This window comes from Periophthalmus magnuspinnatus, chromosome 6, assembly GCF_009829125.3.
Source record: "Periophthalmus magnuspinnatus isolate fPerMag1 chromosome 6, fPerMag1.2.pri, whole genome shotgun sequence".
Taxonomy (NCBI): Eukaryota; Metazoa; Chordata; class Actinopteri; order Gobiiformes; family Gobiidae; genus Periophthalmus; species Periophthalmus magnuspinnatus.
Window position 1 is genome coordinate 24,819,540 of NC_047131.1, and position 26,476 is coordinate 24,846,015.

The 26,476-nt window shown below is 38.6% G+C and overlaps 2 protein-coding genes across 4 annotated transcripts; one reads left to right on the forward strand and one right to left on the reverse strand.

Annotated features, from left to right (window-relative positions):
* Positions 1-949: 949 nt before the first annotated feature.
* On the forward strand, positions 950-19,192 carry zcchc14 (zinc finger, CCHC domain containing 14). 3 transcript variants are annotated; one of them, XM_033968519.2, is made up of 16 exons: positions 950-1,076; positions 1,174-1,417; positions 1,878-2,375; positions 5,327-5,506; positions 7,649-7,814; positions 9,859-9,929; positions 10,003-10,074; positions 10,150-10,211; positions 10,279-10,451; positions 13,919-13,955; positions 14,054-14,513; positions 15,041-15,138; positions 16,424-16,521; positions 16,599-16,751; positions 16,843-17,940; positions 18,037-19,192. In XM_033968519.2, exons 3-16 carry the CDS (start codon positions 1,881-1,883, stop codon positions 18,090-18,092), a joined length of 3,219 nt encoding a protein of 1,072 aa, XP_033824410.1. In that variant the 5' UTR covers positions 950-1,076; positions 1,174-1,417; positions 1,878-1,880; the 3' UTR covers positions 18,093-19,192. The 3 variants fall into 3 exon arrangements, with proteins under 3 accessions (XP_033824410.1, XP_033824412.1, XP_055078486.1); XM_033968521.2 differs by having other exon boundaries at positions 16,427-16,521; XM_055222511.1 differs by having other exon boundaries at positions 1,179-1,417.
* A 656-nt stretch (positions 19,193-19,848) lies between these two features.
* map1lc3b (microtubule-associated protein 1 light chain 3 beta) lies at positions 19,849-25,301 on the reverse strand. Its single transcript, XM_033968026.2, has 4 exons — positions 24,997-25,301; positions 21,832-21,887; positions 20,658-20,764; positions 19,849-20,448 (listed from the first exon to the last, which is right to left on the reverse strand). Exons 1-4 carry the CDS (start codon positions 25,034-25,036, stop codon positions 20,271-20,273), a joined length of 381 nt encoding a protein of 126 aa, XP_033823917.1. The 5' UTR covers positions 25,037-25,301; the 3' UTR covers positions 19,849-20,270.
* Positions 25,302-26,476: the final 1,175 nt, after the last annotated feature.

Consider the following 26,476-nt stretch of genomic DNA (forward strand, 5'->3'; position numbering starts at 1 on the left):
TTTCTTTCTCTATTTCTTTCCTTCTGTCTTCTTTCTGGAAATTACTGTGTTTTGATTTTGGTTTTGAGAAAATAATGAAAGTGTTTGACAGAAACTGACTCCTGGCTCTTTGTTGATCTTATCTTGTTTGTATACAGGCTCTGATTTATGAATCTTGATGCAAATAGAGGGAGTGTCACGAGACTAGTTAAAGGGAGGGGTATGGTAACTATAGCAACCTAAACTGAACCTCCGTCAGTGAGTGGGCGGGGCTGTGTTTATATGGGCGGGACATAAGTGGGGCCCACACAAACTTATGGATATACGAGACTTGATCTTAACACAGTCTTATATAGGATTAAATACAAGCCTAATTATGCAGTATTTGCATGATTATGGTCACTGCTGGATACACGTCTTTTATAAAGTAATGAACATGATGTTGATGCTGCACTGTATGCGCGCCATCAAATGACACCATGACTCCATCTACTGGTCATAAACGTATAATTACAAGTTAATTTTAGATTACACAATAAATACATTGCCAATATATAGTATCTACTTAATATGGTCAGCAGGTGTTTTTATTAAATAACGAAACAGTGAGACACTTTCCGAAAATGGCTGCTTTTTATTATAGCCTTAGTCCAGGGACTCAGCGAAAGTACAGTACTGCATACTTAAATCTCAAACAGCCTACAGGGTAGCGACAAAGTTCTTTGTAGACTATTGCATTTAGAGTAAGGCATGTTGAGAAGGCTATTGTCATGGATCTACAGACATTGCGTAGTGAACATGTGCTTGGCTTGGCTCTTTAAAGTTTAGATATGTATGAGCACATGAGAAAAAGATGTGGAAAAGCTCAGCAGCGGATATTCCCTTGGGCCAATCAGAATCGAGTATCTAAAACAGACTGAGCGTTCAGCCAATCAGAGGAGGCCTTCCCCGGAGCTTACTACACAGTTGGGATAATGTAACACATAGCTGTTTTTTTCTCGATTTCAAGTCTCATGGCAGAATGCAGAAGACTTCTTCTACTCATTTTCAAACTGAACACTTGAAAAGTCTAAAAGTCGACTCATTTGTCGCTTCAGGTAAGAGAAGTTCCCGCTCCTAGAGATCTTGATCTAGTTCATGTTCACCATTTATACCTGCAATGGGTGAAGCCATGAGTACTTTTTTATTTTCCAGCGCAGTTAAGATAGAGGTTTAAACTTGAATGCCGAGTTGGAGGAAAGCATGAGGAAAGAGGCACGGGACGCTCTCACGGGACAGGCCCGCACCAAGCTGACTGAGCTGAACTTCGTCTAACCCGCCACAGCAGAACTTTTCTGTGGGTCCTGTGTTGCAGGAGAAAACTTGGAACTTTTATGACTGACGTGCGCCAAAGGAGCGGCTTCGCTTCAAATATCTGCGGCCAAAGTCTATTGAGTGGGTGAGTTCAAGCCTGTGCCTATTCTATGGAGCCTAAATTATAATTCTTCTTCCACCTTTGAGTATTTTAGTTGAGAGACGTAAAACCACTGGCCTAATCTTTCCAGCAAAGTCCTGACGTGTGTGTAGGTAGGATGTTGAAAACAATTAGGCTATTAAATTGTTATGTTGTTTGGCACATAAAGGAGGGAGGGGGTAAACAAAACAGCCTGTTGGTGGTTTTTAGATTCTTGACTGTAATGATGTCATACCCAGTTTCCCTATTGTTTACATTTTATTGCCTTAAGAAATATCTAATGTTTGCAAATCTATCTATCATTTCTATTAGGGACTAGACCCTATAACCCAATATATTACAACAAAAAATAAATTTTAAAACACAGCAATGTCACAAAAGCACTTTTTAATCCCCACTTTTTCACTGAATTTGTACCCAATCTTCTGTTTTGGTCCTGTTGTAGAGAATGGTGGAAGGCCGAAGTTCGATTCAGAGGGAAGGTGTCTACCGCTGGTTTTCGGCCCTCACCTCGGCCCAGAGGGTGGACTTCCTGTGTGGCTTGTTGGACCTCTGCATCCCTATCGAGCTGCGCTTTCTGGGTTCCTGCCTGGAGGACTTGGCTCGTAAGGACTACCACTCGCTCCGGGATGCTGAGATTAAGGCCAACAACCCCACTGACCTGTCGGGCCTCACAAACATCACAGACGAGGTGGTCCGTAGCAAGCTGCTGGTGTCTCTAGCCCTGCTCGGATCAGACAACAGGGAGGCTGCGGGGGTGCTGTACCGGACACTTACGCACATAGACACTGTTATTAACAACTATGGGCTGGCCCTGAACGATGGCAGGACCGAGGAGCAGTTCCTCTTGCTCTTCACTATGGCCTCCAACCACCCGGCCTTCAGCTTCCACCAAAAACAGGTCCTGAGGCAACAGCTAAGCCAGATTCAGGACATCCTGCAGGTGAGAGCTTTGCAGACACAAATGCTCCACTCAAATTATTATCATGTTATTATACATATACCAGCCATTTAGGTTTTATTAAATTATCACATAAAGAAGATCAATAAATATTTTTGTTTGAGTACAGTATTGAAAGGTGCACTGTGTAATTTTTCTGGTGGAGGGTCCATCACCTGCTTGTCTCAATAGTGATGTTATTGCATTACTTGGAATGTTTCAGAGTATGGCATTAAACATATCTGCTTGACATTTATTTTATTACAGGTGTTTTTATTTCTAAAAAACATACATACATTATTAAAGTGAGTGGGGTCATTTCTCCACAGATCTGACTTGGTCTGGTGGTTTGAACTATTTCCATGGTGATAGTTATATTTAATGCCATAATGTGGAACATTCTAGACCAGGGGTTGCTGGAGGAGTGTTAACGTTGAGTTATGAAATTTGCCCCTGCAAAAGATCAAAACATGACTAAAATGTTACAGAGCTGCTATTTCAGGGGTCTCCATCCTTTTACCCCAGAGAGCTGCTCTCACAAAATGAAAATTGCAGAGAGCGACTCCTTATAGTGGTTGCAAGAAGTTGAACTGATTTAAGTCATTTGCTATCAGTGATCAATGAATCAAATCAAATTTGAATTATTAGTACTACTTACTACTACAACTCTGGTTAATATTTTGTTTGTAACTGACATCTAAAAAAAGAAATCAGACAAAAGAAACAAAGTAAACAATAGTTGAAAATAAGACAACCAAATGGGGACCCACAGACTAGGCACACATTTAATATGTACACTTGATACTGTAGGTCAGGCATACCCAAAGTCCGGCCCGGGGGCCAATTGCGGCCCGTGTACAAATTTCCACTGGCCCACAGCCTCTGGAATAAAAATAATTATGTGTGGCCCATCAGCACTGTTGATCAGTGTAAAATACATATGTTCAAGCTCGCTGAGTTTTATCACCAACTAAATAAAGACAGGTTTAAAGAAATTCAAACCTTTGCTAAGAAAATGCAGAGTTTGGTTCGACATATTTGTGTGAGAAGACGTTCTTGGTTATGAACTTTAACAAAAACTGTGTGAGGACAAGTCTAACTGACTCTCACCTGCGTGACATTTTGCACATCAAAACCACTGTCTTTTAGCCAGACCTGGTTTATTTACTACAGTCCAGATCTCAGTTTCACCCTTCACATTATTTGTTTGCCTTCTGAGGTGAATAAGTTCTAAAATCTCAGTGAATTTATTTTATTGTGATTATCAAAACCACAGTTTAAACGTTAACTTTTTTTACATTATTTTTTTCCATTTGGTTTTTGAAAGGTGAAAGCCATTTGCAATAAAAAGTAAAAAATAATTAAATAGTTAATTTGCATTTAATATTAATGGTTCAAAGAATGATCACTCCGAATGGTCGGCCCCCAAACATTTTCACATCACCAAATCTGGCCCTTTTTGCAAAAAGTTTGTACAACCCTACTGTAGGTGGAAACTGATACATGGTATATTTTCATTTTACAAGGTTAATGTTTTTGTCTATTGTCCCATCTCTCCGTTTGTTGAGTCTGTAGATGTCTTTATGTTAGGACTACAACTAACGAAACATTATGCAAAACAAGCTGAAGCTATGTACAATCCTAAAAGGGCCCATATTACGCTGTTTTCTGATCTATGTTATGATGTTGTTTCCTCATCCCAAACATACCCAGTTGTGTTTTGTTTCATTCACACATGTTAACACATAAACCCTGCATATTTGGCTGAGTTCTTCTCTCAAAAAGAAAACACTCTGTTCCACCTTGTGATGTCATGTGGTAATACAGATAGTGCTCCACTGTGGTTTTAAACTCCGTACACCTTCATCAGAATGTTTTGGATAATTTCAATCTGTACTGAACTAAAGTTAAATGTTAGCTGTTAACTTGAAAACTAATGCTGAATATCATAAGGTGGAACAAAGCATTTTGATTTTTGGAGATGTAAGCAGACTAATAAACCAGGATTACTCAAACATGTGTGAATGAAACACAATATAAGTCTATGTATGTTCTTGATGTGGTAACAGTATTATAACATGGCTTAAACAAAAGTCAATTTTACATAATATAGGACGTTAAATCTGAATAAGCAGAACATAAATATTGTATTGTCCTAATTGCAAAAAAATAAATTGTGTGTACAAAAAAACACTATAGCGCAAACTTTGCATCACAAAAATAAAAAGTATTTGTGCTCAATGGTGAAATCACATTATTCCAATGGCAGTGAAAGTGTTTAGGGCAGAAACCTCGTCCTCCCTGTGACAGAGGAGGCGTAATGACAGAGCAGTGGAGCAGGTGGAGGGCCAGCTCTGCCTCCTTCAGGTTAACACAGCTTTGTAAAGGTCTGATTTATTACTGCTTATGCATCAGGACTGCCTGTTGGCTTCACCTTGTACAAGGAAGACAGAGTGTTGTAGGAGCAGGTGAAACATCACTAAGGAACAGCAGTCACACAAGTATAAACAGCAGACTGTTATGGATATAGTTCCTTGTGTGTTTAAATGTATTTCTTTTATTGTTTTATGGCACATTTTTAGTGCAACAGATTCATTTAATTATTATACTACTATATATTTAATGTATAGTTGCTGTGCCACTCCCAAGAATGTGCAAATTACCAGACACAATGCAAATGCAAAAGCTGAAATAATAAGATATGCTTGTTCAAATTCTCGTTGCCTTCTTGACCTCCGTTTGTTAGTGTCAAAAATGGTTATTCCCTATATTGTATAATTCCTTTTCCAATTGTTTTTGCATGAGAACCAATCAGTTCTACTCCCAAAGATTGTAGTACCATTGGTGTTTCTTATTAAAATGGCATTTAAGAATGACAGTATGGCTGTATGGAGGCTTAATACCATACATGTGATATTCAGTTGTGTGTGGCTAAACAAGAGTTTGTGTTGCAGGTGGGCAGCAAAGATACAGCTGAAGCTCAGGGTGCCTCCTCAGACTGTCCTCCTCCTCAGCCCCATCAGCAAAGCCAGACCCCACTCTCCCCCTGCTCCTGCTCTGTGCCTGAAGACAGCGTCCCCTACCTGTCATCAGCCTTCCAGCCCTGCCACACACACTGCACCTGCTGGCACAAGGTACGCAGCCCCATTTTGATAAAACTCCTAGCACATTTAGCGAAGCAGTTGTACTTAGAGATGTTGGACACAATTTTCCTTGTAAACAAGAAAGTATGCAAATACCTTTTGATAGCTTAGTACTGACTGTGTACAGTATTGAGTCTTATATTTAATTATATAACTGCTTCAAGAGTGTATGTTTGCAGCTGAGGAGGTCTGCTTTCCTCTGCTCCTTGTGTCTGTCTGGCGCACATACACAGACATGCAGCCGTCTGTTTAAACATGTGTGAGCAGTGAAGGGAAAGTACCCGGCTCAAAGAGGAGCGTTTGTATTTAGTGTTTTGTTGCCCTTGGCTCCTGCTTAGTGCAGGTCAGCACATTTCTGTATGCTGAAATCAACCCGCTGTGGTGAGTGAGTGCGTCTCCAGTGAATCCCCAGGAAGCTGTAAACGCTGCTCTATGTGGCTCTCTTCCTTTCCTCAAAGCTCTGCAGCCAATGACAGACTTTCACTGTGAAATAAAAACACACTTTATCTGCTTCACACAGTCTTTAGCACAGTCACTCTCTTCACCAGTACAAACATTTACTACAGCAGTTTTTATAAGAGTAGGTTTTACATGGGCACAGAGGAGTCTTGACCTCTTGTAAGAGAAGAGATCACTGGTGTCCGGCCTGGTCAATGGTGAAAGAAGTGCTCAACACCTCGTAAACATTTAACATGAAGTAGAGCACTCTTCTCATCTGCAGTCAGGCGGCAGTATTCTCCATCATGTCTCTCACTCTGAAAAGTCAGCATGCTATCACTGCTCGTCCAGAGATCACATGTTAAATCCAGTCTCCAGGGATTAAAGTTTCATAGAATGTTAAAATATACATGTTTATGACCTCATGGAAAATAATTTGGACCACGCTGGTCATTTGTTTGTCTTATGGTGCATTCTGATAGTTACAAGAAAAGGTTTTTGCTAGGAAAGTGAAAAGTTAAACATTTTGAACCATTGTGTACTTTTTTGAGTACTCTATTTGCCAGTACCACATACCTAATAAAACCAATTTTCATTGCATAAGCATAGAAATAACAGCGTGGGACACTAACAAAAGCTTTATGAAAAACAGCTGTAATCACTTGAAAACGTTGAGTATGGGTCAGTATGAGGTACAGTAAAACCATGAATACAGAGGTCAAACCACATCTGTTTGTGTTGTGCTGGCCTGCATAATCACCCTGTTAAATGTTGACATTAATAGGCTGTGAAATACAGTGAGAGAACAACCAGTGTTGGACCACGTATTGTCATGTTATATAGTTTATGTAGTTTTTGCTTGACATCAGTCATGCTTCATTTGAGTGATCAGTATCAGTCTGCAGACAGTTGGCGTGTAGTGAGAGCAGGCTCATACTGCCGTAACATGTTGAACTGTTTTCAGATTTTTTACGTCATGCCATCATGTTGAAGTTTTGAGTGAACTATTCATCTCTGCACATTGATTTTGTTAGACACATTTGTTCTAAATAACATGTGATCTTTAAAAGCTTCAGAAAGTTTATAAATGTGCTAAAATGACAGATTGTGTTTGAAATTGCTGCGTCTGTGTTGCATTACAGTAACTCATGTCCGGAAATGCTCAGCACAGGCCACACTCAGTTGTTTTTGGCAGATGTGAGTTGTACTCAGACAGTCTTCTGTCCAAAAGACCAAAACATTTAAGCCCAAAATAACTACAACAACTCAAACATTTCACATATGCTCTACTCAATCTGAACTTCTTCTCATAGTTTTTTTTTTTTTAATTACAGATTTATTACATGGCAAATTTTTCCATTACCTTTTCAGAAAGGACAATAATGGATTTCAAAACAAAAAATGTTTGTGTTTTATAAAATAGTTTATACATACATGGTGACAGTATATTCAGCCACAGTGACACAAGCCTCCTTACACCAAACACAAGCCCTGATAAATGAAGAAAGTTGAGTTAGGACGAGCAAGCACCTTAGAGTGAATATCATATCATATATCATAGAAGATGTGCTTTGACAACCCCAGATTACAAAAGTCAAGCACAAGATATGATAAACAACCATTTTGTTTCTTTGTCATAGAAAAGTTAGTTATGTTTGATTTTAGCGTAAATATAAAGTTTTCTGTGATTTTCAGACTTCAAACAACAGAGACGTCCCAAATGTTGGAAGAGGAGGACTGAACCTTGGTCCCCCTCATCACGATGCCCCGCCTCCATCTCCTCTTCCTCCTGCTCAGCCTGCTGCCCACAAACAGGACACAACAACGTCCACTAAAAGTCACCAGGGAAAAACAACAAAAGGTACTGTGTGGTGTTCAGGCTTGATTTTGATTCCAAGGAAAAACCTTGAGAGTCGATACCAATTTTGATAAATAAAAAAGTTTTTATACAATATTATGTAATTTTTAACACAAAATAAAAGTTGTTTCTTCAATATTACTACATGGTCTTATACTAGTTCTGATATAGATCAAAACCATACTAAAACTATTCAAGAAATGTCCAGTTTGGTCTAATTCATGTGATTTTGTTTCAGTATCAATACTGAAAAATGAGTATCTAATTTCAATACTAGTTTTGGTATTGATTCTTATCTGTGCAGTTTAATAAACTAGTCTTAAATTATCCTTAAACAAAGGCAAGAGGAGGCCAGTTTGTTTGTATAGCACAAAGTGACACAACACACAAAGTGAATCAAAGGGCTTTACAGAATAAGAAAGATAGATCATCATACAATTAACATTAAAAGAGAAGAGTGCAGACAATCATTAATAAGTTATCTAGTCGAATGAAAATAAACAGCAAAGTCATGCATATTTACATTATAGTTACAGATTTTCATGAATATGCACTCTCCCTGTCAAATAAATAGAGCAGTTAAAAATACATTAGTATACGTAAGTAGTGTCGACTTCCCTTTATAAGTTGCAGCCTAAATGTTTGACCATTGTCCCTCATGGAGTGTAGGCATCGCAGGTGTTGAGAAATGCCCACACTGACTTAGGCCTGGTAGACATGATGCAGCCTGCTGGCACATCTCATCTCACGAGTTAAGCCCCAAGAATGCAGTCCTGAGGCGGAGGTGTGTGCTGCGTGTCGGTGTGCACATGGTTTCAGGTTCAAGGTTCTTTTGGGGCAATCATCACCAAAGCATCAACATACCACTGCAGTGACAGGGAAATACAGCAGAATGCCACTAAGTTCATGAAATGCACTCACTGACATTGTGACAGTACAGTACATGTTGTCTTGGTTTATAGACTTAATAAGAAAATAAAGCAACAAACTGTCAGTCAGTCAAAGACTGTCACTGATAATAACTACTACTGTATACTACTGTATAATAATACTACTGTAAATGATTGTTGAAACTACTATACGCCGCTGACACAATACCCTTGTTTCTACTGGCACGGTTTGCTTGAGGCTACCTTGGAGCGGGTCTGTTTGGTGTTGCTCTCACCAGCCGAGTGGCATTTTCATGCCTTAAGTTACCTTAAAGCAGGATAATCCCAGTAAATAGTTTTCCAAATGTACATTATAATAAAAAAAATAGCTGAATGACACACTCAACACTAGTTAGTCAATGTCTATAGAGTCATAGAAGATACTTATTTGCCATATTACTGTTTAATGGACATTTTATTGGTACACCTTGTTTAGAGCTTTGAGATTCATCTCTCTAATCGTCAATGATCAACTTGGGTCTTTTTAATCTAGAGACCTACAGCCAATCTTTTCACAGTAAAAGCATGTGGACCAGAGTTCATATTTTGAGAAAGAAATTTGACATAAAAATCTATTATTTAAAGTCTGTCTTGTTTAGAGTCCAAATCAGTGTCTAGTCAGTTGTCTGAATGTACACACCTACATAACTTTCCCATATTTTCAGCTCAGTTTGTATCTAATGACACCAGTGTAATGTAAGAAGAGAAGTCCCAACCTGCCTGTACACCTGAGGCATGTTTCACACCATAACTGAACTAGATTTACACAGAAAGAGACTTGATTCAATCTGCAAATAAGTGGGTCACTATTAAAGCTTTTGATTTAAAGACACGGGTTTCAAAGACAACATACATTTGTAAGTCTTGTATACATTTTCCACTAAATACACATTTGGCTATTACATAATGTGTGCTGAAGGAAAAACACGTAGTTTCTATTTCCTTTCCCCCGTTGATCCTGGTAGTATAGTTAACTTTTGCACATTGTGCATACAGGAGATAACAATTACCCCATTCTAATGAAATATAACTTGAAATTACCATTTAATTATTGTGTTTTTGTGTAATTTGACTGATTGATATTTGTATATGATATAATGTATTTTTAATTGTTTTAGTGACAATTGAGAGGGTCATATTGAGAGGAGTCACACGCAAGTCTGAAGACACCACTGAGTTTGTGTTTGAGGTAAATTAATCAGCTAAACAAAAATAAAATAAATGTTTGATACTATCCCAAGTGACATAATTACCCTTTACAGACAAATTGGTCAGATGGTTTTGTGTCCTCCATTGTTCGAACTGAGCAAGAGGCGACAGAGCTGCTTACACAGGTAAGGAATTTAAAGATTACATTTATTAACAAATGTGCTCAAGGCTTTAAGTGATGACAGCTTTTTTCGCTACAGCTCTCACAAGCTTTATCTGATGAAGAAGTAGAGAAATTCCTTCCTCAGAACATGGATCCAAGGTAGGTATCAGCTGGTCCATTGTGTTTGTAGCTATAAAGTGCTATAGAAATGTTTTGATTTCTACAGGTGTCTGAGCACACTGCCCCCTCATATGCTTCAGCACCACAGTGTCCAGTTGTTTTTCACGGGTACTCGGTCTCTCTCGCCTACTATCTCGACCGCAAACCCACTACCACCTCTGCCCTCCACACAGTCCACTGTTTCTACGGCAACCACCTGTTCATACAGCCCCAGCTCTAGTAAGTACATTATCTGAGTCTTGTGTATGAATCAACATGCCATCACCATCAAATGACTATTGGTTGGTCTTTTAACAAAGAAATTACAATAGAAATAAAAAACAACAACAACAACAACAAAAAAAGACATATAAAAGAAATAGTGGTCCACTTTCAATTGATTGTGCCATCCAGGTACAGCAGTGGAAAACTGTACCAGATACCAGCTCTGACCAGATTGTTGTGTCCTTGGGCAAGACCATAGACTGTATATACATAAATGGACATAGCTAACCCGCTAGCCGCCGCGTCCCAAATAGGAGGTGATCATGGGCATGCTTTTGGGTCTATCGACTCTGGCTCTAATTCACTTTACACTGAAAAACTGTCAATCCTCTTTCTGAAAAAGCTGCTGTCAGGCTTGTCATTTTGGTCTTAAATGTTTGTCTGCAATTTTTGTATTGTTGATTACTGTATTGGACTAACTAGATTAAAAATGGTGTCTGTAAGGAGTATTTCAGTCTGTGTTGTGAAGGTGTTAGAAAGAGCTGTTTCTATTTTGGTCAGGTATTCAGTATGGCGCGTTTGTGTTGGATGCCTGTGACTTCATGTCGGAGAGTGTAAGTGCCATTGATCTCTATGAGTGTGACTTCATCTGGTTATTTATAATCTCATCCGTTGTAATTAGAGATAGGAGATCCCAGAGAGAATAGAAAAACATATATGTGTGTATCAGAGTTTCCTTTATTATATTGTAGGGCTTGCAACAATTAATTGGAATAATCGTGACTAGTTGACTATCAAAATTGTAATTGTATTTCTACCACAGACCAAAAGACCTTTATAACAAAGAGCATTTCTGATTTCCCTCAATAATATGCTTTATTCAGTCAATAACATTTAGGCAAAGCAAGGCAAGTTTAGTAAGTATAGCATAATTTGTACATAAAACAAATATACAACAGTAAACATTAAAGAAAGACAATACAAATACCGTAAATTTCGGACTATAAGCCGCTACTTTTTTTCCACGCTTTGAACCCTGCGCCTATACAGCAGTGTGGCTTATTTATAGAATTTTACTGGATAACGGCCCCTGGGGGGCGCTCTCTAGCTGTAAACGTAAAAGTGAGACAGACGGGGGGGGAAAGATTCTGCTCTGAAGAATTCACTAGTTTTGATTTTGAACTATCATTTTGCGCATCATGAAATGGATATGATGCAGTTTTTAAGATAAAGAAGGAAATAGAGCAGGGGTCGGCCTTTAACACGCAAAGAGCCATTTGGACCCACTTTCCACGTAAAATAAAACACTGGGAGCCGCAAATACTTTTTGACATCTAAAATGAAGATAACACTGTGTATAATAATAATAATAATAATAATAATAATAATGTAACGGAATAATGTAGGTTTTATTTTCACGGACAAGCCTTCTACACGTGGCAGATAAATATGGCAAAAATAACTTAAGTGCATAAAAAAATACAACTCACCAAACTGCTGCATCAGTGTGAGCTCTGCGCTGATTATGTGATTATGTCTACTCTGCTCCGCAGTTTCTTTAAAAAAAAAATCAAAACTCTAAAGGCGTATCGTTTAATCCCAGGTGCTTATTCTCCATGTGCCAAAGCAGTTGTGAAGGTTTCATTGCCTCATTTGCTTTTCCCGTAGGTTACGCAGAGCGGACTCTGCGCGTGAGTCACCTGTAGCGACAAACCCAGATTTTAAGTAGGCATTGTCTGTTGTGTTATACGTGATACATCATCGCAGAGACAAGAGCAGATAATATACTTGCTACTACATCAAATAGATTTCTGTGGCGATTTCCAGCAGGATTTTCATGATACATCTACGGACGAGCTTATTAGTGCGTCATTAGGGACGGGGGAAAGTTGCTCCTGACCCCTGTGTGCACAGCGTCTGAAAATCAGGGCTCTTTACGCAGGACTGTGAGCTGTGTCTGTGTCTGTGAGACGTGAGCGGAGTTTGTTTTGAACATTGTTCCGCGAGTGTGACGCTTATTTTGAGCAACGAAAAATAAGAAAATATAATTTTATTTTAAGATCATAATAATCTTCCAATTTAAACTACAATAAAAAAAGCTAACACAAATAAAATACACTTCAATTAAATACTTAAAATTTATTTTCCCAAGCCACGCAGAGTCGCAGTATAAGGCTGAAAGAGGCGCATGCGGCTCCGGAGCTGCGGGTTGCCGACCCCTGAAATAGAGCCTCTGCACGTAAGCTCGGCATCAATGAATCCAAGTTGGTCAATGTAAAAAGACAACAAACGTTTTCAGAGGAAATAAAAGCAGATTTTCCGTCTTGGTGCAGCTTTATTTTCTAAACCAGCAGATGTGTTCATCCCGTGTTGATGTCGTGTTGGTGCCAATTTTCAGGCAGGTGTCGGTGTACCGTCTTTCTGTGTAAATATCTCATGTTACAATATGAAAACCTGCGGCTTATATTCAGGTGCGGCTAATATATGGACAAAATTGATTTTCTTTTCAAATTTAGCTGGTGCGGCTTATATTGAGGTGCGCTCTGTAGTCCGAAATTTACGGTATATCAAAACATAAATAATCATTATAAAATTAACACTAAAAGAGACAAGTGCAGAATAATAAACATTCAGTTATATGCACACTTAAACAGAGCCATTTTGAGCCTGGACTTAAACATTGTCAAAGTAGAGGCCTTTCTCACATCTTCAGGAAGACTGTTCCAGGTTTTAGCTGCAGAAAAACTCAAATGCTGATTCCCCATGTTTAGTCCTGACTCTGGGCACCAGCAGGAGGCCAGTCCCTGAAGTCCTCAGAGTGTGAGATGGTTCATATGGCTCTAACATGTCAGAGATGTACTTGTACTTGCTAGGCCATGGAAAGACTTGTACACAAGCTGAGCTGCTTTAAAGTCTATTCTCTGAGCCACAGGAAGACAATGCAGAGACTTAAGCACAGGACGTATGTGCTTTCTGGTTCTAGTCAGGACTCGAGCAGCAGACAAACATTTATCTAGTATGTATTTAAAAGATACCAATCTAATAGAAAGTATTTTTTGACTGGTTGACAAATAAAACATATTCCTGTCTGTAATAACTGTTGGTTGCAACCCTCTTATATTGTTAAGTTGAATTGGTATTGTTATCATTATTTGAAACCATGAGTGTGAAAAATCCACACATATGGAGATGGTCTCACTGCAACTGTGAAACTTACCTTGTAGCAGTAAATGATCAGGTTAAATGCAAACATTTTGTCATGCTGATTTCAAATACTGCTGATATGGTAATATCTAATTTTTTTCTAGATACATTATGACCTACAACCAATTGCTTTGTCCCCTATTACTGAAGACTTGTATATAGTTTGTTATAGTTTACCACATGCCGCCATCAGTCATTAATCAATTTTAATAGACCTTTATTTACAGACTTCCTGATAATGGTGTTTGAGTAATTCCCTAACTGTTTTTTTCACTCAGATCCTGGATTTATGGTGCAGCACAAGGCAGTCAACAGGTGTGATGCTGTTACGTAGTTTTTAGCATTATTTTGTGTTTTTTAATCTTTCTTCATTAATCTCTCTTAACCTCTGCTCTTTATTTCTTCTCTCTCAGGCCTGTGTATAAAGTTGCCAGTGTCTTGCCGGTTGTCAGCACCCACAGCTCTGTAATGACCCGTCCCTCTATCCCGATCTCATCCCTCCCTCCCTCACTCCCACAAGCCTTCCCTCATCCTCAGCATTCCCTCCCACTGCCCACCATGCCTCCACCCCACCCAGGCACAGGTGACCCCCCCAGCCACTCACCAGCACAGCACTCATTCCCCCAGCCTCATCTACAGACGCCCACCAGTCAGGCAAGTGCTCCGCTTCCATACTGCCAATCCTTATCATTCTCCCAGGCCCATTCCCAAACCCTTTCCTACTCCCATTTCCCCTCTCGGCCCCCGTCCCATCAGCTGCCACCAGCACAGTCCCAAGCCAGTGCCCCGGAGCAAAACGGCATCCTGGACTGGCTCAGGAAACTGCGTCTTCACAAGTACTACCCCGTCTTTAAGCAGCTCACCATGGAGGAGGTATTATGTTGTCAGTAACCATTTGTTTTCCATCACTGTTTTATATCAGTTTTATATCAGTGGTGGAAAAGGGTATGGAAAATTTATACTAATCTAAAAATACCGTTAATACCGTAAAACCTGAACTTAAGTCAAATTGCAAAAAGTTAGTAGTTACTTATTAACACCATTTTAGAATAATTTTATATCTTTTATCCAAAACTTGGATCAATTGAAATCTATTAAATTGAATTTAGTCATTTCAATCTGCATATTCTTTGGGCTCTGAACAATTAGTGCAGGAAATGCATGTGTGCTTGCAGATATAGAAAGGAGCAGAAACAGAGATGACGCATCATGCATTAGGATAACTGGGAAAGTACTTGGTAATGTCTATGATTTTAAATGTATCTAATTACAATGACATGCATTCATGTGAGTATCTGTAATTAGTTATTTTCCTCCCTTGGTAACAAGACTCCGATGAGTTTATAAATCCATCCGTCTGTTTTAATTTGTTTTAAACTTTTTTGTATTACTTTCTGTAGTTCTTGGCGCTGACAGAGGAGGACCTGAACAAGTATGATCTTACCCAAGGAGCTAAAAAGAAACTGAAGACTCAGCTCGAGCTGCAGAAATCTGTGGAGTAAGTAGTTGTTTATAATAGTAAGAAATTCAAGGTAACTTTTGTTATCCGTTTCTAGGCTGAATCATGTTTCCTTGAACGACAGGTTTACCAATCATAAGTTATTGTACTGTACATACTTTTCTATTCTCACGGGATCAAAGTCTGCCAACACATCTGGACAAAATCAAGTGAGGATTTTAATGTAGAAAATGGTTCAGAACTTTCTCTCAAATGAAGCCTTTTCTTTTACCACAGCATTTATGTAACTAATCCAAGTATGCAAACATTTAAATAAAATAGGTCACCTTGGACTTATTGGCACCAGTAGTGGGGCAGGTTTAGGTCTGTGCAGTATATTAGATACTTTGCCCTATTAACAATTAACAGAAAGACTGATCAACAGGTGCTTTTAGGTTAAAAAGTGTCAATAGTTAACTAGAGCTGAGAGATAACATGTACATGACCAGATAATGATCTAAAATACATTCACAAACTTAAGAACAACTGCAAGCAATAGATTCTCTGTTTTCCTAATGTAATGCTGGACTTATCATTCAATCAAGTTTCCATTCTGAATATCAACAACTCCATTAGACCAGGCACACATGTGTGTGCATGTTTCAACAGAGATCTCTAAGGGAAACATCCAGCAGTGGTTTTCCATGAAGATGAAAGAGCACCAAGACAAGATATATGTGCTGTGTCTCCCCCTGGTGGTGGACGGTTACTTGTTTTTGGCCATGTCTGATCTGGGACATTGTCAGTGGTTAATCTTTACCTTTTCATTCTGATAAGATACAATGAAAATTATTTCTAAACATTTTGGAGTAAAAACAACCTTTGTGATGCTGACATCTGTCTGAATCAAAAATGAAAAAAAAAAAGATTAGACAAGATTTTTGTTGGTAATTGCAAAGAGGAGTAATCCTGTTGTTTTGAGATATTGACTGACAGACGGTAAATTGACATTTCTGAAGATTTATAGATTTGGCATGCAAACTGATTGTGATCCTACCCAAAATAGTTTATTCGACTGAAAATGAGTGTGCTATAGCATTCCCTGTATGTTTTACATGTCAAGGAACTTTATAGTTCCCTTTTATCAGATGGTGAACAAAAGGGAAAAAATGCAGAAAAAAATCATTCCTTCTCTGCAATAATTTTCTAAATGCATTTTATTGTTTCTTACATATGTGAATGCCATGTTTCATGTATGTATCTGCATACAATGGTGTCATTAAATTGTATGCATTAGAAACAAATGATGAAGCCAGGTATTTTAACATTTCCCCCATGTTTCCAGCAGGGAGATGAAAATGGAGAAGAGGTTATGCAGTGGAATAGCCAGAGTGACTCCCTCTAGTTACATGGGACTCTCCTCTCACCACACCTCAAATGCAGGTAAACCATCTGACATTGATACTGCTGTTTCCTTTCAAATGCTTCTTGTTTGACAAAACCAAAATATGTGTTTACAGCTGAGTTGAGAGTTGAAGTGGAGGCAGGGACCCACCATCCCCCAGTTTCCACGGACAGTAGCTCATCCTCGGGGTACTCCAGCTCCCCCTGCTCCCCTCGCACCCCTCTCTGCTGTGATGCCAGTTTTGACAGAAGCAGAGAATTCCATCGACGTTCGTTCTGATTACACTCAAAAAATATTGATTTGATTGGTACATTGTTATGCTATGTCAAATTTTTTTTATCTTTTTGCTCCATATTCAGGTGTGTCTGGTCCGGATACCCTCTGTACCAGCCCAGAGAAGGACAGGTCAAGTTTCTATATCCTGAACTCTAGCTGTCCTACTGGCTCCACACGTCCCACAGCGCAGGTGTTACCCGTGCAAACCGATCCTCCTCCCCCTCCCTTTACTGTCCCTCAAACTTCATTTCCACTACAGGCCAGTTACGCTCAGCAGAATCTTCTCTCTCCACTGTCAAACCCTGCCCGAATCCTGACCACCCCACGTAAACCCAGACCTCCGCCTCCTCCCCCTGATGACCGCTCTAAACCTCTGGTCTTCGGAGCTGGGTTTGGTGCAGGAGTAGGGGTCGGAGTGAGACTAGAGACCCTCTTTCCAGGTCTAAACATAGATGGGTCTCCGCCTGGACGGCAGCAGGACTCAGTGGTCTGTCGCGGGCTGGTGAGTGGGACGGTAGGACTGATGGTTGAGACCAGTTCAGCTTTAACGTCAACCTCCAACAGCCACCATCATGTATCCCACCCCCCTGTTCATTTCCACCTGTCGTCCTCATCCTCCCCCACGGCATCGGGACCCTACTCCTGCCCCCTGGTGTCCTCTTGTTCCACCTCGAAGCCTCAGACAGGACTTATGGCCACTGGAAGTACAATTCCCCGAAGTAATTACTACCCTCCAAACTCCAGCTCCTCTTCTTCTGCTCCATCGCTAGAATGCGGGACGTCCGACCACACCCCTTCGGCATGTGTTTGTAGCTCATGTGGTTGTCGCGGTAATTGTGGGGCATATGGGGCATTGCCAGGATACGCTACAGCTGGATACCTCCAACAGTTCACACCTGGGCCGTCACTCTTCACTCTGGGACCTCTGCTCCACCTGAGCCCCCTCATCGCCTCTTCCACCTCGGGTAATGGGGCCACACCGTTCCCTTACCCTATGATGGTCCCACCTGTATATCACCACAGCCCACAGTCACATGACCAGCAACAGAGCCATTTCCCAGGCATGCTGGGAAATGTAGGCCAGAAGCAGATGGCAGGTAATTTGTCATGTTATAACTGCGGCGCCAGTGGACACAGGGCAGAAGAATGTAAACAGCCATCCATGGACTCAGCCCAGCAAGGTTTGAACAATGAAACTACTGTACTAAGACAGGAATAAAAAAGTTGATAGTAGATGTTTTCCAACTGAAATGATCTTTTTTTTTTGTATTTTTCAGGTATGTTTCGACTGAAGTACAGTGCTCATAGTGACACCAAGGACTCTGGAGACTAAACAGCAGGGGGCAGCATAATCATATTTCAGCAGGACCCTGTATTTTTGGGGAATTTGGCACAAACATTAAGACATTTGTCAACATTTACAGGTTACACAACCAGAATTGTTGACATTGCACGGTGGCTGCAAGCTTTATTACATAAAACTTAATGAGTGAAAAGTATTTGTCCTAAGCCTGGTCTACAAATCTGTGTTGTTGGAGCACACATCTCTCTTCAGCTGCACTTTTAATAATTACATTTAAAAGTTTATTTAGAATATATAGATGTATGTAGGTTAGGCATGTTTACTTTAAAAACATCATTATAGCATTAGGACAATTGTAAGTGTACTTTTTGGCCAAACGAGGTTACAGTTTGCAAAGAGCGAACCCTTAATCTTCACATTTTTTCACAGTTATGTGTTTTAAGCTGTTCTAGAGCTGATCTAAAGTTCAGATACCCAATGGTACAAACTGTTTGATCCAAGAATCATCGATATGCTTCACCTGCACTATAGAGACAGTGGAAGTCTCAGGTTTACATGCAGTGAAAAACTTCTCTCATGGTTGGCGTAAGGTAATAATTTGGTTTTCAAGTCTGCAGATATTTAACATTTCAAGTACAGAATTTTTCATGTGCCTTTTAAAAAAAATTTATGTTCTTGTTGATGTTCAACTTTTCAATGTATTGTTGTTCATATGCTGAGTTTTCAAAGTCAAATTAGAGCTGTAGTGAGAGTAGCTGGGCTGGTCCCAGTCGTTAACAGACACCAGGACTGTTGGTCCTTCAGATAGCTGTTCCCCTGGAGGGGGCAGCACAGGGATATTGAACCTTTATTTATAATTGATGATTCTAAACATGTTTAATAGTTCATGTGTGATGGTTTAATATTAGGGCAAATTGCTTTTTTACGGTAAAAAAAAATGTTTATAACTGAATTCTATCAACCAGCAGTCTTTAGCTCAGGTATATTTTACACCTATCTTCACATGTTTGTTTTGCCTCTAACAGGATTTGTATGTTTAATTTCTTCTTAACACTTTACACAGTGTAAGAGGAGCAGTGTTCTGCTAAAGGGCAGAATTATGCCATTTTAAGTGTAAAACTATATACTGTAGTTGGGAAGGAGACTGTATTTCTAAAAGTGTTAAACAGATTTGTTCAATGTAAGTATTTTTGAAAAATACAAATTTGATCGTGTGCCACTGTGTCTTTGCCTGTAATTTTATTATCCTTAGAATCCTCCTCTTGGGAATATATAAGGGGTTTTCATAGAATGCTTTAATAGTCAGAGAAACAAGCAGCCTTATTTTTTTCTTTATTATAGTTTACAAAAACAACATAAATACACAAGAGGCTGTATGATATTGCTGTTTTTGGATGTGCAGATGCACCAGAGGGGCAGGCAGAAGAAAAGACAGCACTGGGACATGCTCTGCCCCTCCGACACTCACACCAACTGTAGTTTACATACAATCAAGTAAAATCCACAACAAATTAAAGAAACTAAATAATAAAACACTGATATAAAACCTGATTGTGAAAGATGATGTGACGAGAATGAATGGCTTTCTTAAGCTTTTCCCAAACCCACTGCCCCTGTTGCCACCAAAAAAATATTAAGAATTTGATATTTATAATTATAAGCATTTAGATCAAGATCCATTCACACGATCACCAAGCCTGTAGTGTGTCCAAACTTGGTTATACTCCCATGGGGACCCCCTTTAAAGTCAAAGCTATAACATACGCACACCAAAGCTACAATCATCAAGCTGTTTCCTAACATCTTCATTTAAACAGCAAAAATGCTTCAGGCTAGACAAGGCGGGACGCAATGACACCAATGGGAATGATAAACTTGGTATTAAAGATCCTTCCTGTGGCAAAAGTAGATTGGGGGAAATGGCAAACCCTCCCCCAAGAATTCCTATATATGTCGATATTGCTACATAAAAACATATGTACATTAAAATTAAGGGATTACAATACCAGAAATATCCTCTGTGACTGATGGGTATAGGAGGGCTGTTGTCAGATAATAAAAAGCAGCTTTCTCTACTGAACTCTTTTGGTCGACTCCCGGGGTTACTGGGCGGATTACAGTAAGGATTATGTGTACAACCCAAAAGGAGGGGAGGGTGGGGGACTAAAAACTAGCATTGTCCAAAGGTATGTGTCGTGAAAAGGCGGTTCACTGCGGGATGGTGGCACTGCCGAAAGTCTCCTGGGATGCGTAGACCATGTAGAGAAAGCCGTCCTGGTCACGCTCACGTCCATACACCTCAGAGATGGCCGCAGACACAGACACCATGCTGTGGCCATTCACAAGCAAAAAGAATGCCTGGTTTGAGTTTAGCTGGAGACGCCTCCTAGAGATCAAACATACAAGGAAGAAGGACTCAAACAGTGCAAGACCGTCTTTTAAATACGTTTTAAACCATGTATTACACTGCCGTGGTTCTTTTTAGGAAGTGACAGGCAAGCATGAACAGTGTTATAGAAATAATGACTTTCCTTATTATATTTGACATAAAATGTAATTTCAAACATGTATGCCCATTATATAAAAGAGGCTTACCTAATAATCTTGATGAGTTCACTCATGTTAACATGGTCTGGCACCAGGAACTTGGTCTTGTCCAGGATGGGCAGCTGTTTCTCTCCTTTATACCGCTCAATGATGACCTGCAGAGGGACATATTAAGAAGGTCTGGCTTCAATAGCACATCAACTGTAACACACTGTTCTCCCTCATGTTTGAAGTAGATCTGCAATGATAAATAGTCATTATTATTACTAGTCGACTATTCTGACTAAACTATTTAAATAAAATAATTTTGTATTTTGATAATAATCTTTAGCTGGTTTATACAGACTCTAAAGCCCATGTCAAAAGACGTTTTATCCCAGAGGCCTGGTATCTATAAATCAAAATGGCTAAAACTACTTATTACTTATTTATTACTTATTTTCGTCAGTAAAACACTTTATTTGTAAATATTCTATCCAAAAGGGTAGTCGCCATAGTTCAACCTTCATTTAGTGAGAAATCTATGCACAATGCAAAATAATCCCTGACTAATCGATTACTGAAATAATCTTTAATAATGGGGTCTACTCCTACTGCAGTTGATTATTACATTACATGTAACTATACACAGATACCTTGATTAAAACCCAAGTGACACTAATCACTGTCAATAAATGAACACATACAGAAATGTTACAAAATAGGTTTTTAGCCAAGCAGACCAGCAACAAGACAAGCTCCCTGTATTAGCCTGCCTTTTCCCCCTCCCCCTGGTGTGCCTGCCAGATAGACTCAGGTTACAATGACACTGTGCATCTGCCCCATCCCTCTGCACCCTGAGAATGACATGGCATTCCAGCCCCAGGACACAAGACAGGAGGCTCACGGCGTACATGTCTCCACTGTCACCAGATGGGCAACTGACAATGTGTTTACACGTTGTAGCTAGGAGACATTTACCTAGACCCAAGGCACAACGAATGCAAACACTGCTAAAAGCTCAGTTACACCTTTGCATACAACTGCTGTATTTCTGAGTCACATTCAATTGTTAATTAAAACAGTCTTTTACGCATCAGCAGGAAATATGGTTACAATTGCATCCACCCTGCCTGGCTTCCTGTGTGCCGCACTGCTCATAAACTCAATACTACACGAGCATCAAAACCACTGCGGAAAGATTGTTCTGGGTTTGGCTTGCAATAATGTGATTTGAACTTACAGGGATCTTGTTTGGGTGCTGCTCCCGAATCAGTCTGACATCTTCTACTCTCTGTTCTGTGGGGAAGAAACATTTTTAATAATTACAAGTGTCTTAAAAAAAACTGTAAAAAATTTGTACTTAGTTATCATTTTAGCTTGAGTTCAGCATAACTTGACAAGCCAGGCTCACTTACAATGTAACACACTAATTGGCTCAGCACTGGGCACAATGGTGTCAGGTGTATTCAAAACAAATGTATCATATAAACAGTTGAATGTAAATGCAAATTAACTTCACTACTGTGTTTATGACTATGGAGTCAGGTTAAACAAGTTTATGGCAGTGTGACCTACAGAGCTTAGTGTCAACTATTACAGCACTATTACAAAAACATGAACTGAAGACAATTAGCATAATCTGAAAACAGAGTACTTAGAGAAATAAAATGGGGCCATAATCAAATACATAATGAGCTTTCCCAAAACCACTTCTTATGTAAGCACACTGGTCTACATCAGTAGGTTAGACGAGAATTGGTGACTCCAACTTGGGAATTATGAAAAAAGGAGATGCACCCTGCAAATGAAATGTTATAACTATTGTGCAATAAAAATATCGTTAATTGTTAATCATATTATCAGATAGGCCTGGCACGATAACACATTTTGAAGTGCGATATATTGCTGAAGTAAATATAGATGCTAAATGATATTATTGAAACCAAACCATAAAGCAGAATTATCCCCCAAAAAACAATTTTAAATGTACAACATTTAAAAAAAGCATGAGGTGAAATGACAAAATAGCAGAATCCAACATTTAAGTCCCTTTGGGACAATGGATGGAAATTAGTCTTTGGCTATAATCCAGTGTGTTTACATTGATGTTGTATCATGTCCATTCATTAACATGCATTGTTCCAATCAAATAAATAAATAATAAACAGAGTCATACAAGTTATTTATTCAACCCTCTACAGCTCAAATATCATCATATTGCAAATCAAATAACCAAAAATATCCCACTACTGCATAGAAAAGGTACCCACTATAAATACTGACCTTAAAAAAATGTTGTTTCATCTAACACATTTTGAACAATAACTCAATGTAGTAATTATCATGACAAGCTTATTATTAGATTGACTGATCATTTAAAATGGATGTTACATAAAAGTTTTTGTTTCTAACATTAAGCAACCACAATGAAAGTATTCTGACAGCACCCAATTTCCACAAATATGTATTTTCACAGACAACACTTTTCACTTCTCCTTTGTTTAAGTTTAAAATGTGTCATTTGCTCTGGACAAGCCAAAGACAGATAACACCTGCTGTACTTGGGTCAGACACACCATAGTACACTGACCTAAACTCAAAAAGGTTGTGCCTGAGAAAAACTATAGTAGTGTATTTAGTTGTTCAATACATGACAGATGGAACTTGAGAGCTTTTGAGAACTGAATTATGATCTTCTATAACTCATTATACAGCCTATATAAAATAACTGCAGCTCTTTTTTTTTTTTTTTTTTTTACAATAGTGTACATTTAAAATATTTTTTATATTTGTATATTTAGTTCAACAATATAATGCACTTGAAAATGTGTTATCATTAACAGGCCTAGTTGTGAAATGAAATTCATCTCAATCATCTCCCAAATGAAAAATTACTCTTTACACTTTACACATTTACTGTGAAAAAACTAAATCAACATATTGTGGTGCAAAGTCACGCTGTTTATCTTTGGCCCAGTCATACCAGAAGGTGGAGTATGTAGGGCTGGTGAGACAGACAAGAGGACAAATGGCCTCTGAGTCATTTTGTTTTAAATAATTTACAAAAAGAGGGAAGCACACGGTCATTCCGAAACACCGGGAATTTCTTAGTACGTATTATGATGGGGAATTAGTCAGCAGTGGAATCTATGAGTCCGGGTATGTTCCTGTGTGTTTTTCTAGGTATTTATGTGTTTTGGGGATGTATATTCATTCAAATGACATATTGTTCTGAGCCTTGTTTAGGGAAATGTGCAGATAAAAAGATTGTGGTTTCTGTTTATCTAACTTACAACATAGATTCAAAAAAATAGTTAAGTTAATAAAGTTAAAGTGAGCCAGTAAACATAGTAAACAACAAAGAGTTCACATGTAAGGTTACAGACTTACTAACAACTTCAGAGTGTATACCTTTTTTCTTCTAGGACTACACCAGTAACAAAACATTTGCCTTTAATATCTGGTGAGTTTTATGCCCAAGTTCAGCCATACATAATCACAATTTTGTTTTTCTTTTGGACTAGTATGCCTATAGACCTCAGAGCACGTGACCATATGTTTCTTTTCTCTGAACTTGTTCTCACGTGCACAAGTTGTGTAAGATTTTTTAAACCAATAGGAGTTCACTGTACCGGAAGTCTGTAAACTCAAGGCAAGAATGAAAAAGTCCTATAACCTCTTGAAGAAACAAAAGAGAAACTCAATTATACACGTGTGTAGAATAAGTAGCCATTTTAATAGACCTGTTAGGCTGTATCAGAACTAATGTTAGTCTATGTATTAGTATATACGTACAAATCTGTAATGGAACTTATCGGACAAAACAGGACTCTACTTTGACTAACTGGGGCAGTCCAGTGCTCAGAGTAACGCTTTTGTGACCCTCTTTAAACCCGTCTGACTGTCCCATCCCCCAATCCTGCAGCTCTCCTCTGCATTTCGACACCACTTTGTTTTCCTCTAGCACTCATGGCCTACAAACACAACTGCAGACCTCATTCCGAATATATTTAGTTCTGACAAGAGTAGACGCCATTACACGTCTAACTGTGTCCACAACCTTTTACAAGATTCATTTCGAAAAACAAAAATAAGAGTAAAGCTTGGATTCAGGGTAGGGTACATTTTTGGATAGGCTACAAAGGCACAGACAGGCACAGACCTTTGTTTATGTAACCAGGCCTACTGTACCATTTTGTACTTCATAAAATATAGACTATTTATTTACTATGGCAGTATTTCTGTGAGAAAAATACAAGCTTTCTCGTCAGGGTCTTAAGCAGGATGCCAGATTGCCATCGGGTTTGTTTTCTTGCATAGAAATGTCATTATTGCAATTGCCAACATAAAACTACATAAGAACAATATGTGTCGACTAAAGCCTTGATGTACACAAAACACTCACCATACGTCCTTCTTTGTTTGAAGGTTTTCTCTGAAGGCATATTGCGTCAAAGTCAGCTGGCAGTAGGCGAAGTAAAAACTGAGGTAGCGACGGTGTCAAATAATACAACTACAGGCCTATATCTGGGGAGCACAGAAGCTTAAACGCATAAAACGTAGGTTTACGTGGATACGATGTGCCCTTGTTTCGCTGTAAAAGTGTCGGGCCTAGTGTAGATGAGGCTTCAGTGTCGTCGCTTCCTTTAAACTGGCTGTGTTTTTATCAGAGCGACGCCAGCAAAACAAACCAGTCAGCTGACCCGTGACGTCACCGCGCTATCTGGGCCCACAGCGCAGACAGTCTATGGAATAAAAATATATATATAAAAATAAAAATAAAAATAAATAAATATATATATATATATATAAATATATATATATATATAAATATATATATATATATATATATATATATATAAATATATATATATATATATATATATATATATATATATATATATATATATATATATATATATATATATATATATATATATATATATATATATATATATATATATATATATATATAAAATGGAGACAGTCTATGGAATAAATATATATGTATAAAAAACATATTTGTAATAAATTAATAATAAAAAAAAAAGCAGACAGTCTATGGAATAAATCTAAAAAAAAAAGAGTCCAATTTGTTATAATGTATTTTATGTTGGTTTTTTTGGGGGGGTTTTCTGTGTATGCTACAAAACAAATGGACAAAAACTAAACTAAATGTATTTATATCAATGAGACGTTAATTGTGCAATAGTTAAATGGTGACAGCAGTAGTCTAAAGATTACAATTTTTTTTTTTTTTATTTTAAATAGTAAAAGCCGAAGTTAAATCTGCCAAGTGGACAAAATGTAGGAGTAAAGACGTTTTGCTGCTCATCCAAGTTCTTCAGTTCTGGTCAGATTGCTGGTGGACACCTTGTATCTATCTGAAGGGAAGTGCTAACTACACTGAAACTGTAAACAGCTATTGCCTCCAATTTTGTTTCTTTTGTTTGCTTTGGGTCTGAGGTTGGGTTTATAGGTAGGAGAGAGATTATGTCTCAGGCCTCCCATTCCAGTCCAGTTGACAGATTTACCTTCGGCTTTTACTATGGATCAGACGTGGATGACTGAAGGATTACACAGACGTTTTATTTTAAATATCATTAACTCAAATTACTCAAAACACGATTCTTTCTGCTAACTAAATAAAGAACATTCCTTCTAAAAATAGGCTAAATATCCATGTCCAGCTGTCCTGCATGCTGTTTCTCCATGCCCTTAGACCTGACCCCTAACACCATGGCTGCAGTGGCAAAGCTTTCCGCAAATGTTCAGCTTTGAGGCAATTTAGTGTGACAGGCCGAATATACAGCAAAAGAGAATTCCCACTTACATCTTTACTCACAGAACAGAATTACAATGTAGAAATATTTAATAAGTCTTCA

Excerpts from the sequence above, each read along its gene's own strand:
- zcchc14 (XM_033968519.2), top strand. The coding sequence starts at position 1,881 with ATGGTGGAAGGCCGAAGTTCGATTCAGAGGGAAGGTGTCTACCGCTGG. Across the intron at positions 10,075-10,149 it reads CGACAGAGCTGCTTACACAG|CTCTCACAAGCTTTATCTGA; the intron begins GTAAGGAATTTA and ends TTTTCGCTACAG. Across the intron at positions 10,452-13,918 it reads TTCATACAGCCCCAGCTCTA|ATCCTGGATTTATGGTGCAG; the intron begins GTAAGTACATTA and ends TTTTTCACTCAG.
- map1lc3b (XM_033968026.2), bottom strand. The coding sequence starts at position 25,036 with ATGCCTTCAGAGAAAACCTTCAAACAAAGAAGGACGTATG. Across the intron at positions 20,765-21,831 it reads AGCACCCAAACAAGATCCCT|GTCATCATTGAGCGGTATAA; the intron begins GTAAGTTCAAAT and ends GTCCCTCTGCAG. Across the intron at positions 20,449-20,657 it reads GAACTCATCAAGATTATTAG|GAGGCGTCTCCAGCTAAACT; the intron begins GTAAGCCTCTTT and ends TTTGATCTCTAG.